Raw genomic sequence first — 19,246 nt, 5'->3', positions numbered from 1 at the left:
CATGTTTTGTCACATTTACACAGACTCAAACACACACAGAGTTTCTATGAGTTCATGTTTGTTTTAGTTCTGCCTGGTGAAAAAAGAAAAGTACAAAGGCTTGAAATTTTGTGCTACTTGTGCTTAATTTACTTTTTTATTCTGTTATTTTATTTATTATTTATTAAAGTACTTGAATTTACTTTAAGCTTATTTTAATTTAAGCTATATTTTATTTTTTATTAATTTTAATTTATTTTATTATTTTATTGATTTAATTTGCCTGAAGATGATTATTTTGTACTTTTGTCTGTTTGAATGGTTGTGTTAAAAAAATAAATCAGACGTTACTCAACAGTTACTCAGTACTTGAGTAGTTTTTTCACCAAGTACTTTTTTACTTTTACTCAAGTAATTATTTGGATGACTACTTTTTACTTCTACTTGTTATTCATATTATTCTGAAGTAACAGTACTTTTACTTGAGTACAATTTTTGGCTACTCTACCCACCTCTGGCCATGTGTATGAGGTTACATCAATGCAAAGGCCATGTGGAGTTTTGTGATAGCTACATTAATGTTAATTAAAAGACTTGAAGATGGCATGTTTTAGTGTTTGTTTTTTAAATATGAAATCACATTCTCTGCAAATATCAAAAGAATTGCTGAGGAAGAAGAGGGATCAGGTACTGGGCTGGCACGCCTGCAAGTATGGGACGAGGTGACAACTGAATCATGTCATCACTTATATCCTCAGTGCCAGAACACCTTTTACATGTGAGAAGAAAAGGCAACTATACAAAGATGGAACAAAACATCTTTGGGTTGGAATGGGTTGCAGGCCTGAAATGCAAAAAAATGAACATATATTAATACATTTGTATGTAAGCTGCCGACATCTGAAGTCAGTGATTGTGGCAAGAAAAAGAAGCCACAATGGTGACTTTTTTTCATCCTGTCAACATTCTGAGATTCAAATTTCACACAGGCAGGGCGACGAACTGAGAAAAATCAAATCTTTGGGACTGTGTGAAGCTTTCTCATCTACACTTGAATGTGTTCAGTCACAGATGCTGAGGCCAATTTAAAGCAAAACAAAAAAAAAAAAGGCGACGCCAGATGAAAACGGGGGGAATTTTGTGTGTCTTTATTGTGGACATGACATTACATCTTTTTGAAATGATGTATAAAAGTTCAACAGAACTGAAAATGGCTCAGACGAGGTAGAGCTTTCACATCGGCTTTGCTGGCTTGAAAACTACATGGTTAAAAAAACAAACAAAAAAAACAACCCAGAACAATCAAATGAAAACAAACGCTCCTGCCTCGGTCCTCTTGTCCTTTTTGAAGTGATAATAAATACAGATATCAACCAAACATATTTGGAATAATAATGTCTTCTAAGGTAAATTAATTATGAATCATGACAATTTAAAAAAAAAAAAAGCAATACAGATGCAAATCATACAATTTAAGAGGTATGAAAAAAAAAAACCCAACCAAAGAGAAATTTTCAAAGAAAAACACCTGCCAGGGCCTCTGAGGGAGGGCGGCCGTGACTATCTACTGAACAAGTCCTACGTATTAGCAAAGAGGCTAAAAACTCACTCTTGACATCTTTATGAAAAACAAAAAAAAACAATAAAACAACGCACTGCGGCATCTAGCATGTTCAAACTTTCCTTGAGGAAAATGTGGCTAAAAAAAGCTGTGGCACACAGCCTTCGTGGGATAAATCATTTCTCATTTAAATCTACAGAATCCTTCTAACAAAAAAAAAAAGAAACAAAAAAAAGAAACAACAAACAGACAACGAAAGCATCTAAACCAGGAATTACACTGAAGTTTGTTAGCCGGCACCATTAAGAAGACATTCTCAAAGAAAGCAGAGACAAAATGAAAATGGTTAAAGCACTAACCTAGTCTAAGTGCACTAGTAATGCCATTTGGTTTCTACCACTGCTTGTAAAGGGTTTGGTAAGAGTGGATTACAGATATACACTTTATATTACATACACTCACTCCTGCTTCAGAGTTTTCTAAGTCACACTTTGGAGTACAAATTCTGACGAGTCAATCTTAAAGGGAATTCTGTACAACATTGGTATTAGTACTACTCTACCTCAAAGGCTAGAAGATTCGTTTCAAGTATTTTCACCAACCTCAGTATACACGTGCGTGTATAATTAGGCATATTCAAGCACACCGTACTGTATGCATTACTAAATAACCCACTGGTGTCGCAACCACCTCACCAAATCTTCATGTAAAAAGTACTGTGGTCTCAAAATAGATGGCGAGTGCGGCCCCTCTGTTCACGCCGTCGTCTTCAAACGACGGGACCCTTCGGTCGAGGGAGGGGACTGAGGGGGGGGCGGCTTCACGGTGCCTTTCCCTCGAGCTTGGAGACCGTTTCCGAGTGGAAAAACACGCAAAGAAACAGCCTCGCTTCGTAGCAATAAACATATCAATAAACTTTGAACAGGCTTTTGTTTCGCAGAAGAGGTAGGATACGTATACAAAGCGTGGAGGCGGAGGCCGGAGAGCACAGAGATGCAGTCAGTGTGGACAGGTTTGAAGAAGATGCGCCGGCACGCATGCACCCGTGTTAAAGCTGCGACAGCTTCACGAGTCCAAGGGCTTCAGGACGTCTCCAGCGGATGTTTCTATCCCTGAAGTCCCACTCCTCGCTGGGGCCCCCACCAGGATGCAAAACTTCTCCCTCGCCATGCACAGACCCGGACAACAGCTCGTTGGGCCACTTGAATGTTCAGGTAACTGAGCCAGCTCTGCTCCGCTGGTCATCCAGCATGCTAACACGCGGCGGATACGCTTTAGCGCATGTGGCCTCTGCACGCCTTAAACAAACCGGACAGCATTGATGAAACGAGTTTAAATGTTTGGATCAGAGGCCGTCTCGGGTTAGACGCTTCCATATGTTGCTGGACGTGATGACGGTGTGTGGCTACGTGAAGCTAGCTGAAGACTGAAGGACAGAAAGAAGTGTGGCTGGGATTTTTTATGGTTTGGAAGCTTTTTAACACTTCAAGAGAATCAAAAGTTCAGTTTTTAAATAATTGAAAAATATAAACCAAATTTTTTTCAACGTTTTTTGATTCTCTTGATGAAATGATATCTTAGCTGGGAAGCGCTGGGTCGTTGGACTAAACAGACCAAAGCAAAAAACATAATAATTGATAAGCAGGTTTTTGGGACAAATGACTGGCATCAGACAGGAAGTTAGCGTAGTTTGAACCCTGCATAAGAGGATTTTTGGTGTCAAAGTTTTAATCACGTAGGTTTCAGGGAGATCGAGAGGTCAAATAGTACAATTCATTTAGGTACATAGAACATGGAAACGCATTTCCTTTTGTGGTACCATCTTCTTGTTTTCGACTGCTTGTGTTACAGTGTAACCTATTCAGTCTGGAGCTGACGTCAGCTGGGACTAATACAAAGTAGGGGCCGCGTGAATCAGAAACACTAATATGAGCGCTTTAGAGGAAAAACCTCGGTCCTGAACTGTGAGACGGACAAAGACTGAATGGCAGCGAGAAGTGGATGTTCATTTATATTGGCTAAAACACAAGCTTTTTTTTTCTTTCCTTTTAATGGGCACTTAAGCAGACCGCCATTAGGGCTCTTTTTTTCCTCTCTAATCCTCCCTCACTTCTTCTAATCATCAGCTGCACAGCCTCTGAGCAGTTTCTGCACTCCCACCACGACAGCACGCCGTGGAGTGGAGGGAAGTGAGTTTAACACACTCGTGCACACCGACACACAAACACAAAGATGGGGGTTTTGTTGTTGTTTTTTTCCCCCATCTCCTGCATTGGAGTCCGGACTTGTGGCGTGTCAGATGTCTGTCGGTGACCTGCAGCGCGTCTTCTCTCGCTGTGGCTTTGTGACTGTTGCCCTGAGAAACGTACAAACTCTCACATACAATAAAGCTAAAAATGAAAGTGGTGAAGGGGCAAACTGGAGCAATGCCACGGTCCTTGATTAAAAGGCAAGCAGCTGGATATGAGTTCAGTTTTTCCGCTGTTTTTTGTTTGTTTTTAAATGTATAAACTTTATCTTTCTTGTAAGGCTGCACTTAACTTTCTTGAATTTCCAAAATTGCAGCGGAGGAGCAGGTTTGTGAAGTCCGAGTGGCTTCCAGATGAAGAGTTCCTCGAAAGTGCCTTTATATCAAAGAAGACCAAAAACGAGCAGGAGACTGAACGTTGGTTTGTTTCCTGCTAAAAAGGCGCTAAATATTTCACTCTTTGTGTCTTTGCTTTTGGAAAAAAAAGCACTTTCACTTAGAAGAGTTTCCACTCCGAGGAAAGACACTCTCTCCGGCTGCAGCGTCTCTGTGTAAGTTTAAAATTTCATTGCAGAGTTTTCGTTAGCCTCTTCAAAAAAGGAAAAAAAATATATATAAACTACAAGAGGCTTCTCTGTAAAACTTTCTTCTAAGGTCATCAAAGAACGGTGGGTGGAGAGGAGAAGTTTAAAGAAATCGTGGGTGCTGCGTTCAAAGCTCCGGTTTTCAATGACGGTGACAGAGTTTTGTGGTCCGGCGGGTCCCGGACTCGGCTGGTTCTCGGGTCCATGTTGGGGTCCGTGTTGGGGTCCGTGTTGGGGTCAGTAGACGGCGTCTCCGGGTTGTTGCTATGGCGGTGATGATGAGTGTTTGGTAGCCACGGCTCCGGGCTCGTCCTGGCTCAGCAGCGAGCTCTTGGAGTCCGGATACCGGCTGTTGTCAAAAGGCATGTGGTGGACGCTCTGGACGTGCGTCTTTAGGTTCCCTTTCTGAGATGCTCGGTATGGGCAGAGCTGGCAGCAGAACGGCCTTTCCCCTGAGGAGCAGACACATAAAGTTGAAAGATTAGTCCGCGGGTCACGCGGGAAGCGGCATCGTCATTCTGAAATTGAAAAGGGAAGTGATTCATGGGCGAACATAAACCAATGCACATGACGACACTCAGCTTGAAGCAAAGAAACATTATGCAAGTCAAGAGAAGCTGTTTCAACTGAGTTCACTTCAATTGTTCCTAGGGCTGTGCGATTAATCGATTTTAAATCTAAATCGGATTTATTAATCAAAATCGATGTTAAAAAAGGAAAATGGATTTTCCTTTTTTGCAGCTGGCTGCATTACAGACAGAGCCCATCTAGTCATCTTTGTTTGGTCAAAAAAATTGTAAATGTTGTCACTTTACTAAACTCAAGGAGGATTTACAGTATCTTTCAATTGCACTTCATTCCCAATAGGGAAATTTGTTTGCTATTTTTCTTTAAAAATAAAGATAAAATATTTTAAACAATTTATTCCATTGTCTTTTGTAGTTTTACCAAAAAAATCGAAATCGAAATCGAAAATCGGGTTTTCAGAGAAAAAAATCGGGATTTTATTTTTGTCCAAAATCGCCCAGCCCTAATTGTTCCCTAACCTGACCCAGATGGAGTAACTTTTCTGCATCCCATCCTCTGTCCCAGCAGTCCTACTTTTGTATCTGTATTTTTCTCAATCAGCCATATCACACTCACAAACACAAAACCACCTCCCCCCACACACACACACACACAGACCCTTGACTCTTTCTAATTAGACTGACCTACAATGGCATATATATATGTATATATATAAAATAAAGAAAAGCAACACACACACATGAACAAAACAAATGAGCATGCCATTTAATTGCACCTAATTATCATTTTGATAAATGGAAGAATATCATGGCGGGAAAACAAATGACTCCCCCGGCCCCTCCCACATGAAGAAACATGGAAACGTAGCTGTTATCATACATCATCAGAAACAAAACAGAAAGAAAAGAAATAGTAGAGGGGGGATAGGAAAGAAGGAGAGGGATTAAAAAAATACAAGAAATAAAGGTGTAATTAATCACCTAAAAAAAAAAAATCACACACTGAAAATAAAAAAAATAAATAACAGCTGGAAAGATGGCACGGCTGAGATGTGAGAAGCTCCACGACATCGTCCTGTGAGGAAACATGGCTGACGGGACCGGTGTACTACATTATACTAAAGGTTATCGTCTCCGTAAAGCAGCGTCAACACTACATCTAATTGGACCCCTCTGCTGCGCCTGCTCCCATCACTCATGGCGTGTGGTAAATCTGAGTCGGCGCGGGTTTGTGTGTGTGTGTGTGTGATTGGTGTGATTAATTATGATGGTGGCGCAGAGTTTAGGACCCGGCTCTCTACAAATGCCAGCGCAGAGGAGATTTACTCCTCCGGTCCCCCCGTGCCAAACCCCTGTCCGTGTGATTGAATCCGAAAACTGTAGGAAGACAGTCAAACATCTAAACGCAAGGTTAATTCCTCGCCATTGTTGGGAAACTTAGTCCTCTGGGATCAAGTTTACCAGAGTTTGTACCATGGATGTGGTCAAATCTCCAAGAACCTTTGAGCCATATAGCAGATTAGAACCCTTTCATCTTAGCAGTCCCCACAGTGGACATCAGGAAGTGATCACACTTACTTAATTAAACATTAAAAGGACCTTATTTGCAGATGAAAACTGTTTAAAAATGTATTTGTCAAAGGAGAATAATTCTTAAACTTCTGTCACGAGAATAACAAAAACACTTGATGAAATAAAATACACATGGAGCTTGTCATCATTCACTTGTGAAAGGATTAGCATGACTTGATGCTGGCTAGGGTTGTACCGGGTTAATAAATGTATGGTAAAATATGAAAATGGAGAGAAATTTAAAAATAAATTTTGCATGTCCTTAAAAGTAAATAATCCTACTTATTTATTTTGAACTGTTTTTTATTAATATAATTTATGTATGATGTGGTTTAAATTCTTGAAAGAAATATATATGAACACCGAGCAACTAGTCTCAGCTAACAGCTAGACCAGCAGCTAACAGTAAGGCTATCAGCTTGGCTGATAAACTGAGAGTGCCAAGTCCGGTGTCTACTGTGAACTGACTTCCAGTTCATTTTTATATATTGTGTCAAATAGGGACGTAACGTTCAGTTGACATAATCTCTTGTGGAAATTCCTCAATGCTGCATCATATAAAACCACTTAAATGCCACAAACTACTCAGAGGGAAATGTTGTTTAAATGCACAACGGGAAATGCAGAGGGGTTCAATGAGGTAGACGGGTGAAATAAGGAACCAGCGTCACCAAACGGTGGATATCAGAGACACACGTGATGCTGCTGCCACTAGAGAAGGTAATATAACTGTAATAATTCTAGACACTATCATTTGAAAGTACTGTAATTAGTGATATTACAATATTGCTGCCTCTGACGTGTAATGCATTACTTTTGATTTGTGTTACTTTTGGGTTGCTTTTACCAGGATTACTGCAGAACATCTGGTAAAAACGTAATATATCTATCTATAGCAGCTTACTCTAGTTTAGGGTCACAGGGACCTGCTGGAGATCTCCTCAGGCCAGAGGCAGGTATTTACCCTGGATAGGTCAGCAGATCTAATGGCTATAAACCCTGATTATAATAGGTGATATTATCTTACATTATATATAAAAAGTAAACTAATCCTTCAATTGTGGTACTCTTGTCACATTGGTGAGTTTCCTGAGTGAACTGTGAGAAACTGTCATTTCATTACTGATCAATTCAACTACAAATAATAGTTCTGCATCCCTTATATCAGTGTATAATAAAAGAAAGGGAACCTATCAAAGGTTTTATGTTGTATCTGTCAATCTGATGAGACAAACAGATGACATGTGAGTTTCAGACGAAGCCATAGAGAATGAAGATTTTGCTTTTTTTTTTGCTTTTTTTTTTGCGTTAATCAGTTAATTAAAACATGAAGATCTCAAACGAGGACTGTCTCTGTGAGACTGTGAGACAGCTGTCGTAGGAAGACTGGATGCACACGTTAATGTCAGGTGTGATGCAGCAGCGTGTGAGGGTGCCAGGTGTTAACGGCAGGTGCAGAGGGCGCCATGTGTGGCTGTCGCACTCCAACAGAAGCAGAACATCTGCACAGGGTGGGTGGAGACAGAGCTGACGCACACACACGCACACACACACACACACACACACATGCAGAGGGGAAGCCGCAGTAATGACAGACATGCACAAGCCATGAGGGAGCCCGGTTATTAGCCGTTGTGTCACATACTTGTTTGGGAGCTTCAGAAGCGATGGTGTGAGCGTCAGTACCTCTGTGGAGTCCGTTATAATCAAACCCAACTGTGGTGGGGGAGAAGGAGGAAGAGGAGGAGGAGGAGGGGGAGGGGGGAGGGGAGGAAGGGAGGGAAGGAGGGAGGGGAGGGGGCATTTGGTTAAACGCTCTACCAGATCCACACAAGCATTTTTTTTCTCCTTCCTTTCTCTCTTCCATCACCATCGCCACACAAAAGCGTTTGCCACCAGCAGCCCTTCGCTAATAGAGCGGCGCTGGCAGTGATGATGACGACGGTGACGGCGTTGATGGCGGTGATGATGATGGTGATGGAACCTGGTGGAAGCGAGTCAGTGATTTAATATGACGCATGTTAATAGAGGCCTCGGGGTGGCTGGCCTTTTCTGCGTGTGCACGTCCATGCAGAAGACAACTGTGGGTGACAACATTAATTACAGCCGCTGAGTGTTTACACACCCCGTGCATGTGTGTGTGAGTGTGTGTGTGTGTGTGTTTACAATAAGGCTGGTGGGGAAGCCGAGCGCTGCATCACTTACCATTTGGCCTCTGTCACTTAGAATCACTGGCTGTGCCACATATCATTCACACTCTCTATAAAGAAGCTACTTATCTCTGCGTCTGCTGTGATCACTGCCAGCCCGGCTGATGGACATGACAGGACAGGAGAGAGGAGGAGAGGAAGAAGAAGCAGGGGAACGCGGAGGGGTGGGTGGGGAAACAGGCCGCCAAGGGAGCGGAGAGCCGAGGGGGATGAGGTGCCGTGAAAGAAGGAAGAAGAAGCATAAACAAGACAGGCAGGTAATAAAAGAGCTGGACGGAAAAGGGTGCAGGGAATAAAGGAGCGGAGAGGAAGAACAGAGGAGGAAGCAAGAAGCAGAGGGAAGAGAAAGGACAAAGGTGAGATGAAAAGAGGACCAAGAAGACTGGTTAGATGAAAAGACACATAAGGAAGTAGAAAGGGAACTAAAGGCAGGATCTGGAAAGGAAAGGAGCGACAGGATGGAAATAAGGAAGTGGGGCGCAGGAAATAAATAGAAAAGAGTGAGGGGAAATGCCCGGATCTGCATCGGGCGGTTGGGTGAGTGGCACGGAGATGCATGCAAATGCATTCACAAGGTTGGCATGGACAAATGCGGCTCCCCTCATTAGGATGCACAGCGCCAGCTCTCTAATTGACATGCGATTAATAATGTATACAATTTGTCACAGGTCACTATTTGCGGCGAATCGCGTCTCCGTTTAAAAAATAGAGACAGCTGCCCGGCCCAGGGCAGGAAGGGCTCGCGGATCGGCTGCCACACTCAAGTGAACAAAAAGGTCTGTTTTGATTTATCTGCGCGGGACGCGGGGACGTGGCGGTGGCACGGGGAGCCGGGCGGTGACAAATGGACGTGAGCGTGAATCCCAGAGCGTGTATTGTCTGCCCCGCGTGGGCGGGAGGATGGATCTGTGGGCGTGGTGGTGAAAGTGAGCCAAAAGGAGAGGGAACTTTTAAGACGCTTGAATAAGGTCAGAACAGGATGCTGGGTTCCTCACACTAAGGTCACCGGCAACAAATATTCCTTTTTTTTGATGAATGATAAAGTTTCTATGAAAGTTAATTCTATCGCTACTTCTCAATCAAACATTTACTCTCCAAAAAAATCAAATAATTTGGATCTTAAAGCACTTAAATCTCAGCATTTTTGCTCCTGATGCTGTTTGGACTCTGAATTCATCTTTCACACTCACTGCCACTGTGTTAGGTGCACCTTGACCTTGATGGTACCGGTCGGGTTAAAAGTGCCTTGATTCTTCTGACACAAACGCTGTAAACGTTCCTCAGAGATCCTGGTCCATATTGAGAAAATAATTCATCATCTGCTGCAGGTTTGACGGCGTTGCGTCCAGGATATGAACCTGCCCAACCGCACCCCAAAGGTGAGCTGTTGGGTTTATTTGAGCTGGTGACTTTAAAGGCGTTTAGAGGGCGGCAACCTCTCTGTCACGTTCAATTAATCAATCGGAGAGGATTTGAGCTTCATGACATGGTGCGATAACCTTCTGGGTGTAGATACTGCATCAGGGCATGAGTTCACTGTCCGGGTGGCTCTGGCGGTTTAATCAATGCTCAACTGGTATCTGGAGAAAATATCCTCCAAGCCGTCACACGACCGGCGCCAGCAGCCTGGTCTGTTGATACGAGCCAGGAGGGATACAAGTCTTCACGTTGGTGAAGCCCTGGTGTCCTGCTCGTTGCTGACGGGAGCGGTAGCTGCTGTGGCAGCCTGGACGGGCCCAGATACGGACCCAGGATGGACACGGATACGCCGTACTTGGGTTCGGGCCTCGCCTCTTTTGTTCATGTTCTTTTCAGTCCAAAGTTTGGGCTTCTTCATCTTGTTCTTGTGAGTTACACCTAACCATCTGCGTGCAGATGCTGCCTTCGGCGGTTAAAAATAGGTGTCAGCAGGCGAAAGTGACACGGATGTTTATTTGCACCACAGCTGGGCCGGGGCACTCCGGTATCCGGGTATCCGTTCTTTATGTGAACATCTGGGCCTCAATTTGAGGATCTATATAGTGTTTTTCTTATCTCTTGGATTTTATTGATCTCACTGGCGGTCGTGAACTTCACCTGCGGGGATGCTTCGGTGCATTTCAGCTCCTGAACACGTGCTGCAGACCTCAGCTGTGTCATGGGCTTTAAACAGTGCGCTGATAACATCTCATCCTCAGAAAGAAAGATTTCCCCGAATGTACAAGTAACGGTTCGAGTACCGGCCTTCTGCCGCTCACTCCTAGGTCCGTGCTGCAGACATTTAAATGTCGCCATCCTGCTCCAGTCAGTCTCAGGCGTGTGAACTACACTCGTTCTGTGTCAGTGTGGACTTTGGTACTCCACCCCATTGAGACATTTGGACCTGCATTAATGTGCTGCCACCTGATTGGCTGATGAGGTATTTGGGTCAGGTGCACCTAATAAAGTATCTGCTGAGTGGAAACTGAATTTTGTCACATATTTTGTCAAATGTAATGCCAAATGTCGATAAAATGTTTCAAATGCACATAAAAGAAAGGAACATCTAGAGCAGTGAATCACAGACGAGTGGAAAATATCCAACATGCTTTTTCAGTGGTTTGATGGGCCAGTGGAGACGTGAGGAAGTCTGTGCGTGTGTGCGTGCATGAGTGCGTGTTGGACGGCTGCTTTTACCTGTGTGGGATCTCATGTGCGTGCGCAGGTGGCTGGGCTGACTGAAACTCTTCCCGCACTCGTGGCAGAAATACTGGCCCTGCCGCATGAGGGAGCGCAGCATGCCTGGGAGGAGAGGACAAACACCGTCACGCAAAGCCCGGCAGAGCAAAGCCAGACTAACTTTTTATGTGCAGCTGTCAAAGTAGGAGTGAGTCAGAGATGTGCAATGATCTCGTTCCGAGTTTAGTTCAACAGGGTCTTTATCTAAAGAATCTGAGAAGTAACTTCTTCAGATGTTGTGCGTCGTTCACGGATGCAATCTTTGTACAATTAGTCCTTTTTGAAAAGAACCTGAGTGGAAAAACGCTGTTGGGGAAACATGGGAAATAATATAAATGAACTTTCCTTCCTTTCTTTTGTGAAGGTTACAGATGTAAAATCTGATTAAATAATAGATGTTCCACTTCAAAATCAGTATGCCCCGAAGTGACTGGTGCTTTGATTTTCCTGTGCGTTCACATGCGACTTTTGTCTCAGACGACGACTTAAAACGTGGACATCAGCATCGCTTTATTCCAAGAGAGGACACACTTTCACATGACAGTTGTTGCTGAATCTGAATGAAGACATAAAGGTCAGTAATGGGCAGTAAGTGTGTGTGTGTGTGTGTGTGAGCCTGGCTGCAGAGCTGGAGCTAGGTAGCATCAGCAGTGGACTCGCGCAGGCATCATTAGTATGTCTAATGTGTCATTATGAGCGGCTCGCTCCGGGGGCTGGACTGCAGCTGTCACACAGCATCATCTCAGAGCCTGACAGCACGACACACACGGCACACACACACTGCATAAATTACAGGCAATTAAAACGCCCCGGCTGTGATGTGCCCGCTCCGCTGCCCGTGTGTCACATGTCAGGTGTGTGTGTGTCTGCATGCGTATTTACTTAGTAGATTATGCGTGCTTGTCCAAGAGAGGAAAATGAGGCACCAAAAAAACAAAAAACAACAAAAAAAAAGGGCACCAATATTGCATTTGCGAGCCACTTTTACTCCGTTAATGTCCTTTGATGTCTAAGAACTAAATGTGACTCTCAAAACTCAAAGGCTGTTTTCTACGGTTGTGGTCAGAGCGGTGGTCCTGCAGACCGCCATGCCGCCGAATATGAACAAGGTTAAAATCGGCTTTATGTTACAATTACGTGATTAAAGAGTACAGTGTCTGACTCCGCCCCCTAAAAGCAGCTGCTATGAACTCAACTGTAATGTCTTTGATTGTAGGCCTGTGTTGAAAAAATCGATTTACCAATTCTAAATCGATTCTCATATTAATTCCTAAAAGTCAATTCATATGTCTAAAGATCGATTTATTTTTTATTTTTTTTGGGGGGGGGGTTTTTGGTTGTTGTTTTTTTTAAAATTATTTACGTATTTTTTTTTTTCATCATTACATTACAACTTTTGGTTATTTTTTTGTTTATCCCCAAAAAAGTAATGTTTTGTTGGACACGAGAATAACTGGTGCCATGTTTTTGCCTTTAAATATGTTTTAAGGTATGAAAACATTAAAGTGTTAGGTTATAATTGCATAAATTGTCTATATTTAATTACTTTATATACTGTCTTGGGATTACATTTGCAAAAAATGATAAAAACCAAATGCTCAAAAATAAAAAAACAAAATAGACTGAAAATGGAACAAATAAAAACGGAATGTGGGAAAAAATAAAACCGTGGATCTGTTTGATAATTCTGCCCCACGATGTTTCTGAAAGCAGTTCTATCAGCATTCTGGGAGCTGATTGGTCCTTACAGCATCATTAGCTGCCAATACTTGCTGTTTAATCTCAATATAATACTAGTAGTAATATTTTGCATAACTACAGTCATATAATTCATGCAACAGCTCAAAAAACAGTTTTAATAACACTAACCCTAATCAATATCGGAATCGAATCGAATCGGATCAAATCTTGATAATCGATTCTGAATCTTAAGAATCGGAATCGAATCGATTCTTGACATTTGAATCGATCCCCAGCCCTATTTGATTGATAAAGTCCTTATGTAAGTAAGTCACAAACTACTTATTAATATCTAAGGAAGCTTTGTCAATGTTTGAAAAGAAAAAAACATCATAATATGTGTACGTTGATGCTGCAACCTGCAGCTAAAGTTTTACCTCCTGAGAACTAAGTTTGAGGAGCATCAGAATAAAAGTGCTAGAAAGTTAATTCAGGACCAAACAGCACAACTATGTTTAGTAAAGCAGATGGAAGGCATACTGAGTAGCTCCAGAGCAAAGTATTCAGCATAAACACGCCTCCTGATGCATGATGGGAAAAAGGAACAGGAGCCTGTGTGTAAAACATTCAAATAATCATAATCTACATAAGTTTGCAGTGTCGCTCGCGTTAAAGCAGAATTGTCTTCCAGACGGCTTGAACGTGTCGCTGCCAGATGCAGAACCAGGACGAGGCATTTAAAACAGGTTGGATCCGCTTAATGACATGCTGACCATCACACACACACACACACACACACACACACACACACACACACACACACACGCTCACAGATGCACTTCCATGACCTCTCCTGCTGATGGTACGGGCCTGGGGGGGGCTCGGGGGGGCTGTCGGAGATGGAAGGGGTCCTTCCTGCCTAAAAGCCCAGCAGACACATGAACGTCGTGTGCGTGAGGGCTGACATACCTGGCCAGTGCCTGCTAGTTATGGGAGTGTGTTTGTGAGTAAACGTGTCCGTGGAGGCGGTGGGGGGGGTTAGGGGGGGATGCAGGGGCAACAAGGAGGACGGGGAGGCAGCAGAGGTGACAGAGAGTGTCTCTGGCAGCCCGGCCGCTGGCCTCTGGATACTCCACTGCTGCTCCGAGCCGCCAGCCCTTCTCACTGACGCTCCCATCAAAGACGAGACAGAGCCGGACGGGGAAACACGAGCGGGCCGACGCACAGGCCCCCAACGCGCACGTTTTACCGAGAGAAAACAGGGAGAAGGACTCGGGTTGCTCAAAAAAAGGTCACTTTATAGCATGTGACTCAAAGGGCTGCGGCGGACGGTGACGATATGAGCCCGGACGGGTGACGGCGATGTCACGCGCCGGGGCTCCGGGGCTGTTGTCTCTGACCCCTGGCTCCGCGCAGCCCCACTTGACCCCAGAGACACAACGGGAAAAGTGGGCAAATAATGCGGATGTGCGGTAATGACCATTTCCAAAGCAGCTGGTGGGGTAATTATTCTGTCTCATCTCGCTCTTTGCAGCTCTTTCTGTTTCCTCTCTCTCGGTTCCGCCTCCCCTCTCCGCTCGCTCGCATCTGCACGAGCCCGGTCGTCAGGCGGAACCGTGACCTAAACCGCTTGTGACAGCTTTCTGGGAGAGTGGAGCCGGAGACTAGGCATGCCTCGCAGACCCAGGAGAAGCAAAGGTTCTCTCACGTCTTTCACCATGAGAAATGAAAAAAAAAGGAAAGGAAGAAGGAAAAAAATCTGATGAGTGTAAACGCACGCTCCTCTTGCATGTACGATCACGGCACTTATGGACGCGCGCGCTGCCCCGGATACAACCTCAGAAACATGAAAGCACACGTGCGCCTTCGCTCACCGGATCTCCCCTTAATTATTAAAGCCCTCATCAGTATGGGGGCGGTACTAGCACCTGTCAATCATCCACATCCACAACATGAGTCACAGTGTAAGATAAAACACATATCTCACAAATATCTCATAATTAGATGTTGATCTAAGGCCCTGTTTACACGTAGCAAAAACGGTGGTGTTTTCATGCGTTTTGGCCATTCGTTTACACAAAAACGAAGCTCAAAGTCACCAAAAACGATCAGTTCTGAAATCTCCAGCCAAAGTGGAAATTTGCAAAACCTCCGTCTTCACGTTTTCTTGTAAACAGAGGGAAACGGACATTTAGGCTTCAGAACATCACATTATGTGACAGAAATGTCACCAGCGTCATGTGTGCGACCTGTGTTTACAATTAGTTTGGCCACCGTCAATATTTTCTTGTATTTTACCTGTTTTATATTCTAAAGTCACACTTAAAAGTAACTCCACTTCTCTGTCACTCCAAACGAAAGACTCGTTCATCTTGGAACTAACTGGAAGTTACTCGTCTCATTTGTTGATGTTTTTTTCCAGGATTCCGATTGGCTAGCATGACTTTATGCTTCTCGTTACACTGTAGGTTTGGCTGCTCATAGCACCTTAACAGCGTATTTATGCGGGTTCGTGTAAATGATTTTTCAAAACGTAGAGGGGGAAATATCCGTTTTTGTTAAATACCCGGCTATGTGGAAACTAGGGCTGGGGATCGATTCAAATGTCAAGAATCGATTCGATTCCGATTCCTAAGATTCAGAATCGATTATCAAGATTTGATTCGATCCAATCCCGATATTGATTTGGGTTAGTGTTATTAAAACTGTTTTTTTGAGTTGTTGCATGAATTATATGACTGTAGTTATGCAAAATATTACTACTAGTATGATATTGAGATTCAACAGCAAGTATTGCAGCTAATGATGCTGTAAGGACCAATCAGCTCCCAGAATGCTGATAGAACTACTGTAAGAAACATCGTGAGGGTCAGAATTACCAAACAGATCCAGGGAGGAAACAGAGACGGATGAAATCAGTTTTATTTTTTCCCACATTCTGTTTTTATTTGTTCCATTTTCGGTCTTTTTTGGTTTTTAATTTTTGAGCATTTGGTTTTTAGCATTTTTTGCAAATGTAACCCCAAGACAGTATATAAAGTAATGAAATATAGACTATTTATGCAATTATAACCTAACACTTTAATGTTTTCATACCTTTAAACATATTTAAAGGCAAAAACATGGCACCAGTTATTCTCGTGTCCAACAAAACATTCCTTTTTTGGGGATAAACAAAAAAATTACCAAAAGTTGTAATGTAATGATGAAAAAAAAATCGATCTTTAGACATATGAATCGATTTTTAGGAATTAATATGAGAATCGATTTAGAATTGAGAAATCGATTTTTTCAACACAAGCCTAGTGTAAACATGGCCTAAGTGTCTCTTCTTCTCTCCGTATTTACAGGTGTATTTACGGCAAACAAGCGGTTAAGTGTTGCGTGTCAGAGCTGTGCGTGTGAACGCCGGGTCCTCACCTGTGGGGTCCAGCATGGCGTTGGCCGCCCCCCAGCGGTGGTACAGCGCCGCCAGCTCGTGCGGGCTGTAGTTCTTCAGGTAGCCCAGGACGTCGGGCGGCATCTCCGGCGTCTCCGCCATCGGCTCCCGCACCACATCCCCGTGAGCTTCTGAAGGTGCTGAGGAAGAGGAGGAGGAGGAGGAGGAGTTCTGCAGAGCGCCTCCGTGTGCGTGGGAGCCGCCGTAGCCGGGCGCTGCGCTGGGAGCGTGGGTGACGGGCCTCGAGGCCTTGGCCCGCACCTGACCGCGGGAGTTGTGTGGTGGTTTGTGAGGGGAGCTGCGGGCTCGGCTGTACTCCGACAGGCCGTGTTTGCTGGACAGCATGAAGCCCAGGCCTTCCTGAGGCATGGCGTAGCGGTCGGCCATCCTGGAGGCGGCGGCGGGGCCGGGGCCGGGTTTCGGGGCCGCGGAGCGGGAGAAGCTCCCCGTGGTCTTTTCCAGGGAGCCGGAGGATCCCAGCGAGCTGCCCCGGGGGTAAACGTCCGCCTTGGGTCTGAAGCGAGGACTCTGCTCCTCCGAGTGTTTGCTGCTGCTGCTGCTGACGGGCCGCGCTGGGACCCTCCCGGCTGGGCTGGAGGACGAGGACGAGGGGCCTCTGGAGGACGAGGGGCAGGGGGTGGACGCGGAGGATGAGGATGAACTGGCTGTGTGGCCGGCCGGCTTGCTCTTCTTCGGAGCCTCGGCGGAGCCGGCTGGAGGCCGGGTCCGCTGCGAGCGCATCACCGGGGGCAGCGGTTGACACTCCCTCCCGTCCAGGACCGGCGGGGGGCCGGTGCGTCTCCTCGTGGACAAGGGGCCGTCTCTGGAGCCCTTGGAGTTGTTTTTATGAGCCCATTTGGGAGCGATGTTGGAGCTGCTGCTGTTGATGCGGTGAGCCACGGTCTGGTGCATCCACAGCACCTCGGGGTAGTGGGTGCAGTGGGAGCAGAAGGAGCACTTGTGACTCGGGAGGCTTTTCCTGTCCAGACTCGCGGAGGCCGCGCCCCTGGCGCCCTCCGCCCTCACACATAGATCCACGGGGGTCATGGCGGGGTCGTCCGGAGAGGAACAAGCTGCGAGGTACGAGTGAGGCGATGGAGTGTTGTTTATCTCCGGGATAAAAGCTTTCTTGAGTTTGGGATAGCTGCTGGGGGTGTCCGGGCTGGAGCTGGGGCTTGGGATGGGGCTGGGTCTGTCTTTGGAAACACCTGGGTGCTGGACACGGACGTGAGTCAAGTAGGCCTGCAACTCGGCGGTGACGAAGTCGCATAGGCTGCAGATGTAGGGTTTCTCCTCTGGAACAGAAGAGAGCAGCGGGTCAACTCGTGAATGTGAGACGACAAGATCACAGCACATGTACAGGACTGTCTCAGAAAATATAAATATTGTGATAAAGTTCTTTATTTTCTGTAATGCAATTAAAAAAACTAAAATGTCATACATTCTGGATTCATTATAAATCAACTGAAATATTGCAAGCCTTTTATTATTTTAATATGGCTGATTATGGCTTACAGTTTAAGATTCTCAGAATATTCTCATTTTTTGAGATAGGATATTTGAGTTTTCTTAAGCTGTAAGCCATGATCAGCAATATTAAAATAATAAAAGGCTTGCAATATTTCAGTTGATTTGTAATGAATCCAGAATGTATGACATTTTTGTTTTTGTAATTGCATTACAGAAAATCACAATATTCTAATTTTCTGAGACAGTCCTGTATGTAAGGCCCAGCGACTTCGCTCAATGACCTCCTAAAATCATACTCTGCAGTTGGATTTAACAACAAGTAAAACAAGATTTTGTTTTTGATTTTGAAGAGACACGTCCGGGCACGGTGCAGGTATTTTCCTAACTGTTTTAGGACTTCCTTTTTGTGAGATTGAACTAGTGGTAAAGTGATGAGACTGACTTCTTTTACCTCAAAATACAATCTCAGATTTTGTGGCAAATTTGTGAATTCTTAAACTTAGTAACTGTGACTTCTGGGAACAGTGAGAGAGGTATCAGAGCAGGCAAAGCTCAGCCGCACATTTTCTGTAAACTCTGAGACACGAATAGATTTTTCTCCTGTTGAGATGAGCTTTGACGACTGTATCGGACAATTCACATATCTCTCTCTAAATTATACACGTATGCACATCAGTAAAGCACCCAGCAACTATCTACTAACTCAGAGGTCCGTCCACTCAACCACGTTCATTTTCATCAGGATGTAGTTCCGGCGGCTGGCCAGCAGGTGGCACTGTTGATCAGTATTTATATGTGAACAGAAACGCCAAAGATAAAATAACTCCTATTATTGCAAGAACATACTCTACATAAATAAATTACCAGTTAAAACTAACACATATCAGTGTGTGGTTTGAAATGTTTGGTTTTCGTTCAGATACTCAAAGTTTGTTATAAACTTCTGAGACGGTTGTTGCTTTCAGATCATAACTGACTTGTGAACCACGTGAGCTGCACAAGTTCAAAATCATGTCAAAAACGTCCACAGAGCAAGATAAACACCTTATTTAACCATGACACAATCAGATTATATATTTTGTGGAAGACACCTGAACTGATATCGTACTTGACCGACCACACGGAGGCGCAGTTCCTCAGATTGCCCACAAGGTGGCGCATTTGCCTCATCTATATTGGTAAAGGTTATCAAGACGGAAAACCTTGTGAATCTTTTCCACCATGTATCCAAATTTTAGCCCTCCTCAATAAATAAATAAATAAAACATCTATACAACAC

The 19,246-nt window shown here is 44.3% G+C and overlaps 1 protein-coding gene across 4 annotated transcripts in view; it reads right to left on the bottom strand.

Moving 5' to 3' along the window:
* Positions 1-3,343: 3,343 nt before the first annotated feature.
* The window catches only part of znf516 (zinc finger protein 516), a 56,837-nt gene continuing 40,934 nt past the window's right edge, over positions 3,344-19,246 (bottom strand). For all 4 annotated transcript variants that reach the window (XM_061716327.1, XM_061716328.1, XM_061716330.1 and 1 more), the window contains exons 4-7: positions 16,479-17,792; positions 11,337-11,441; positions 8,117-8,187; positions 3,344-4,824 (exon numbers count right to left, since the gene is read on the bottom strand). In XM_061716327.1, coding sequence (XP_061572311.1) covers positions 4,765-4,824; positions 8,117-8,187; positions 11,337-11,441; positions 16,479-17,792 — 1,550 coding nt within the window. In that variant the 3' untranslated portion in view covers positions 3,344-4,764. The remainder of the gene's footprint in view (positions 4,825-8,116; positions 8,188-11,336; positions 11,442-16,478; positions 17,793-19,246) is intronic.

The sequence above is a fragment of the Cololabis saira genome, chromosome 3 (assembly GCF_033807715.1).
Source record: "Cololabis saira isolate AMF1-May2022 chromosome 3, fColSai1.1, whole genome shotgun sequence".
Taxonomy (NCBI): Eukaryota; Metazoa; Chordata; class Actinopteri; order Beloniformes; family Belonidae; genus Cololabis; species Cololabis saira.
Note: the sequence above shows the minus strand (reverse complement) of the source record. Positions and strands in the feature narration are given on the sequence as shown.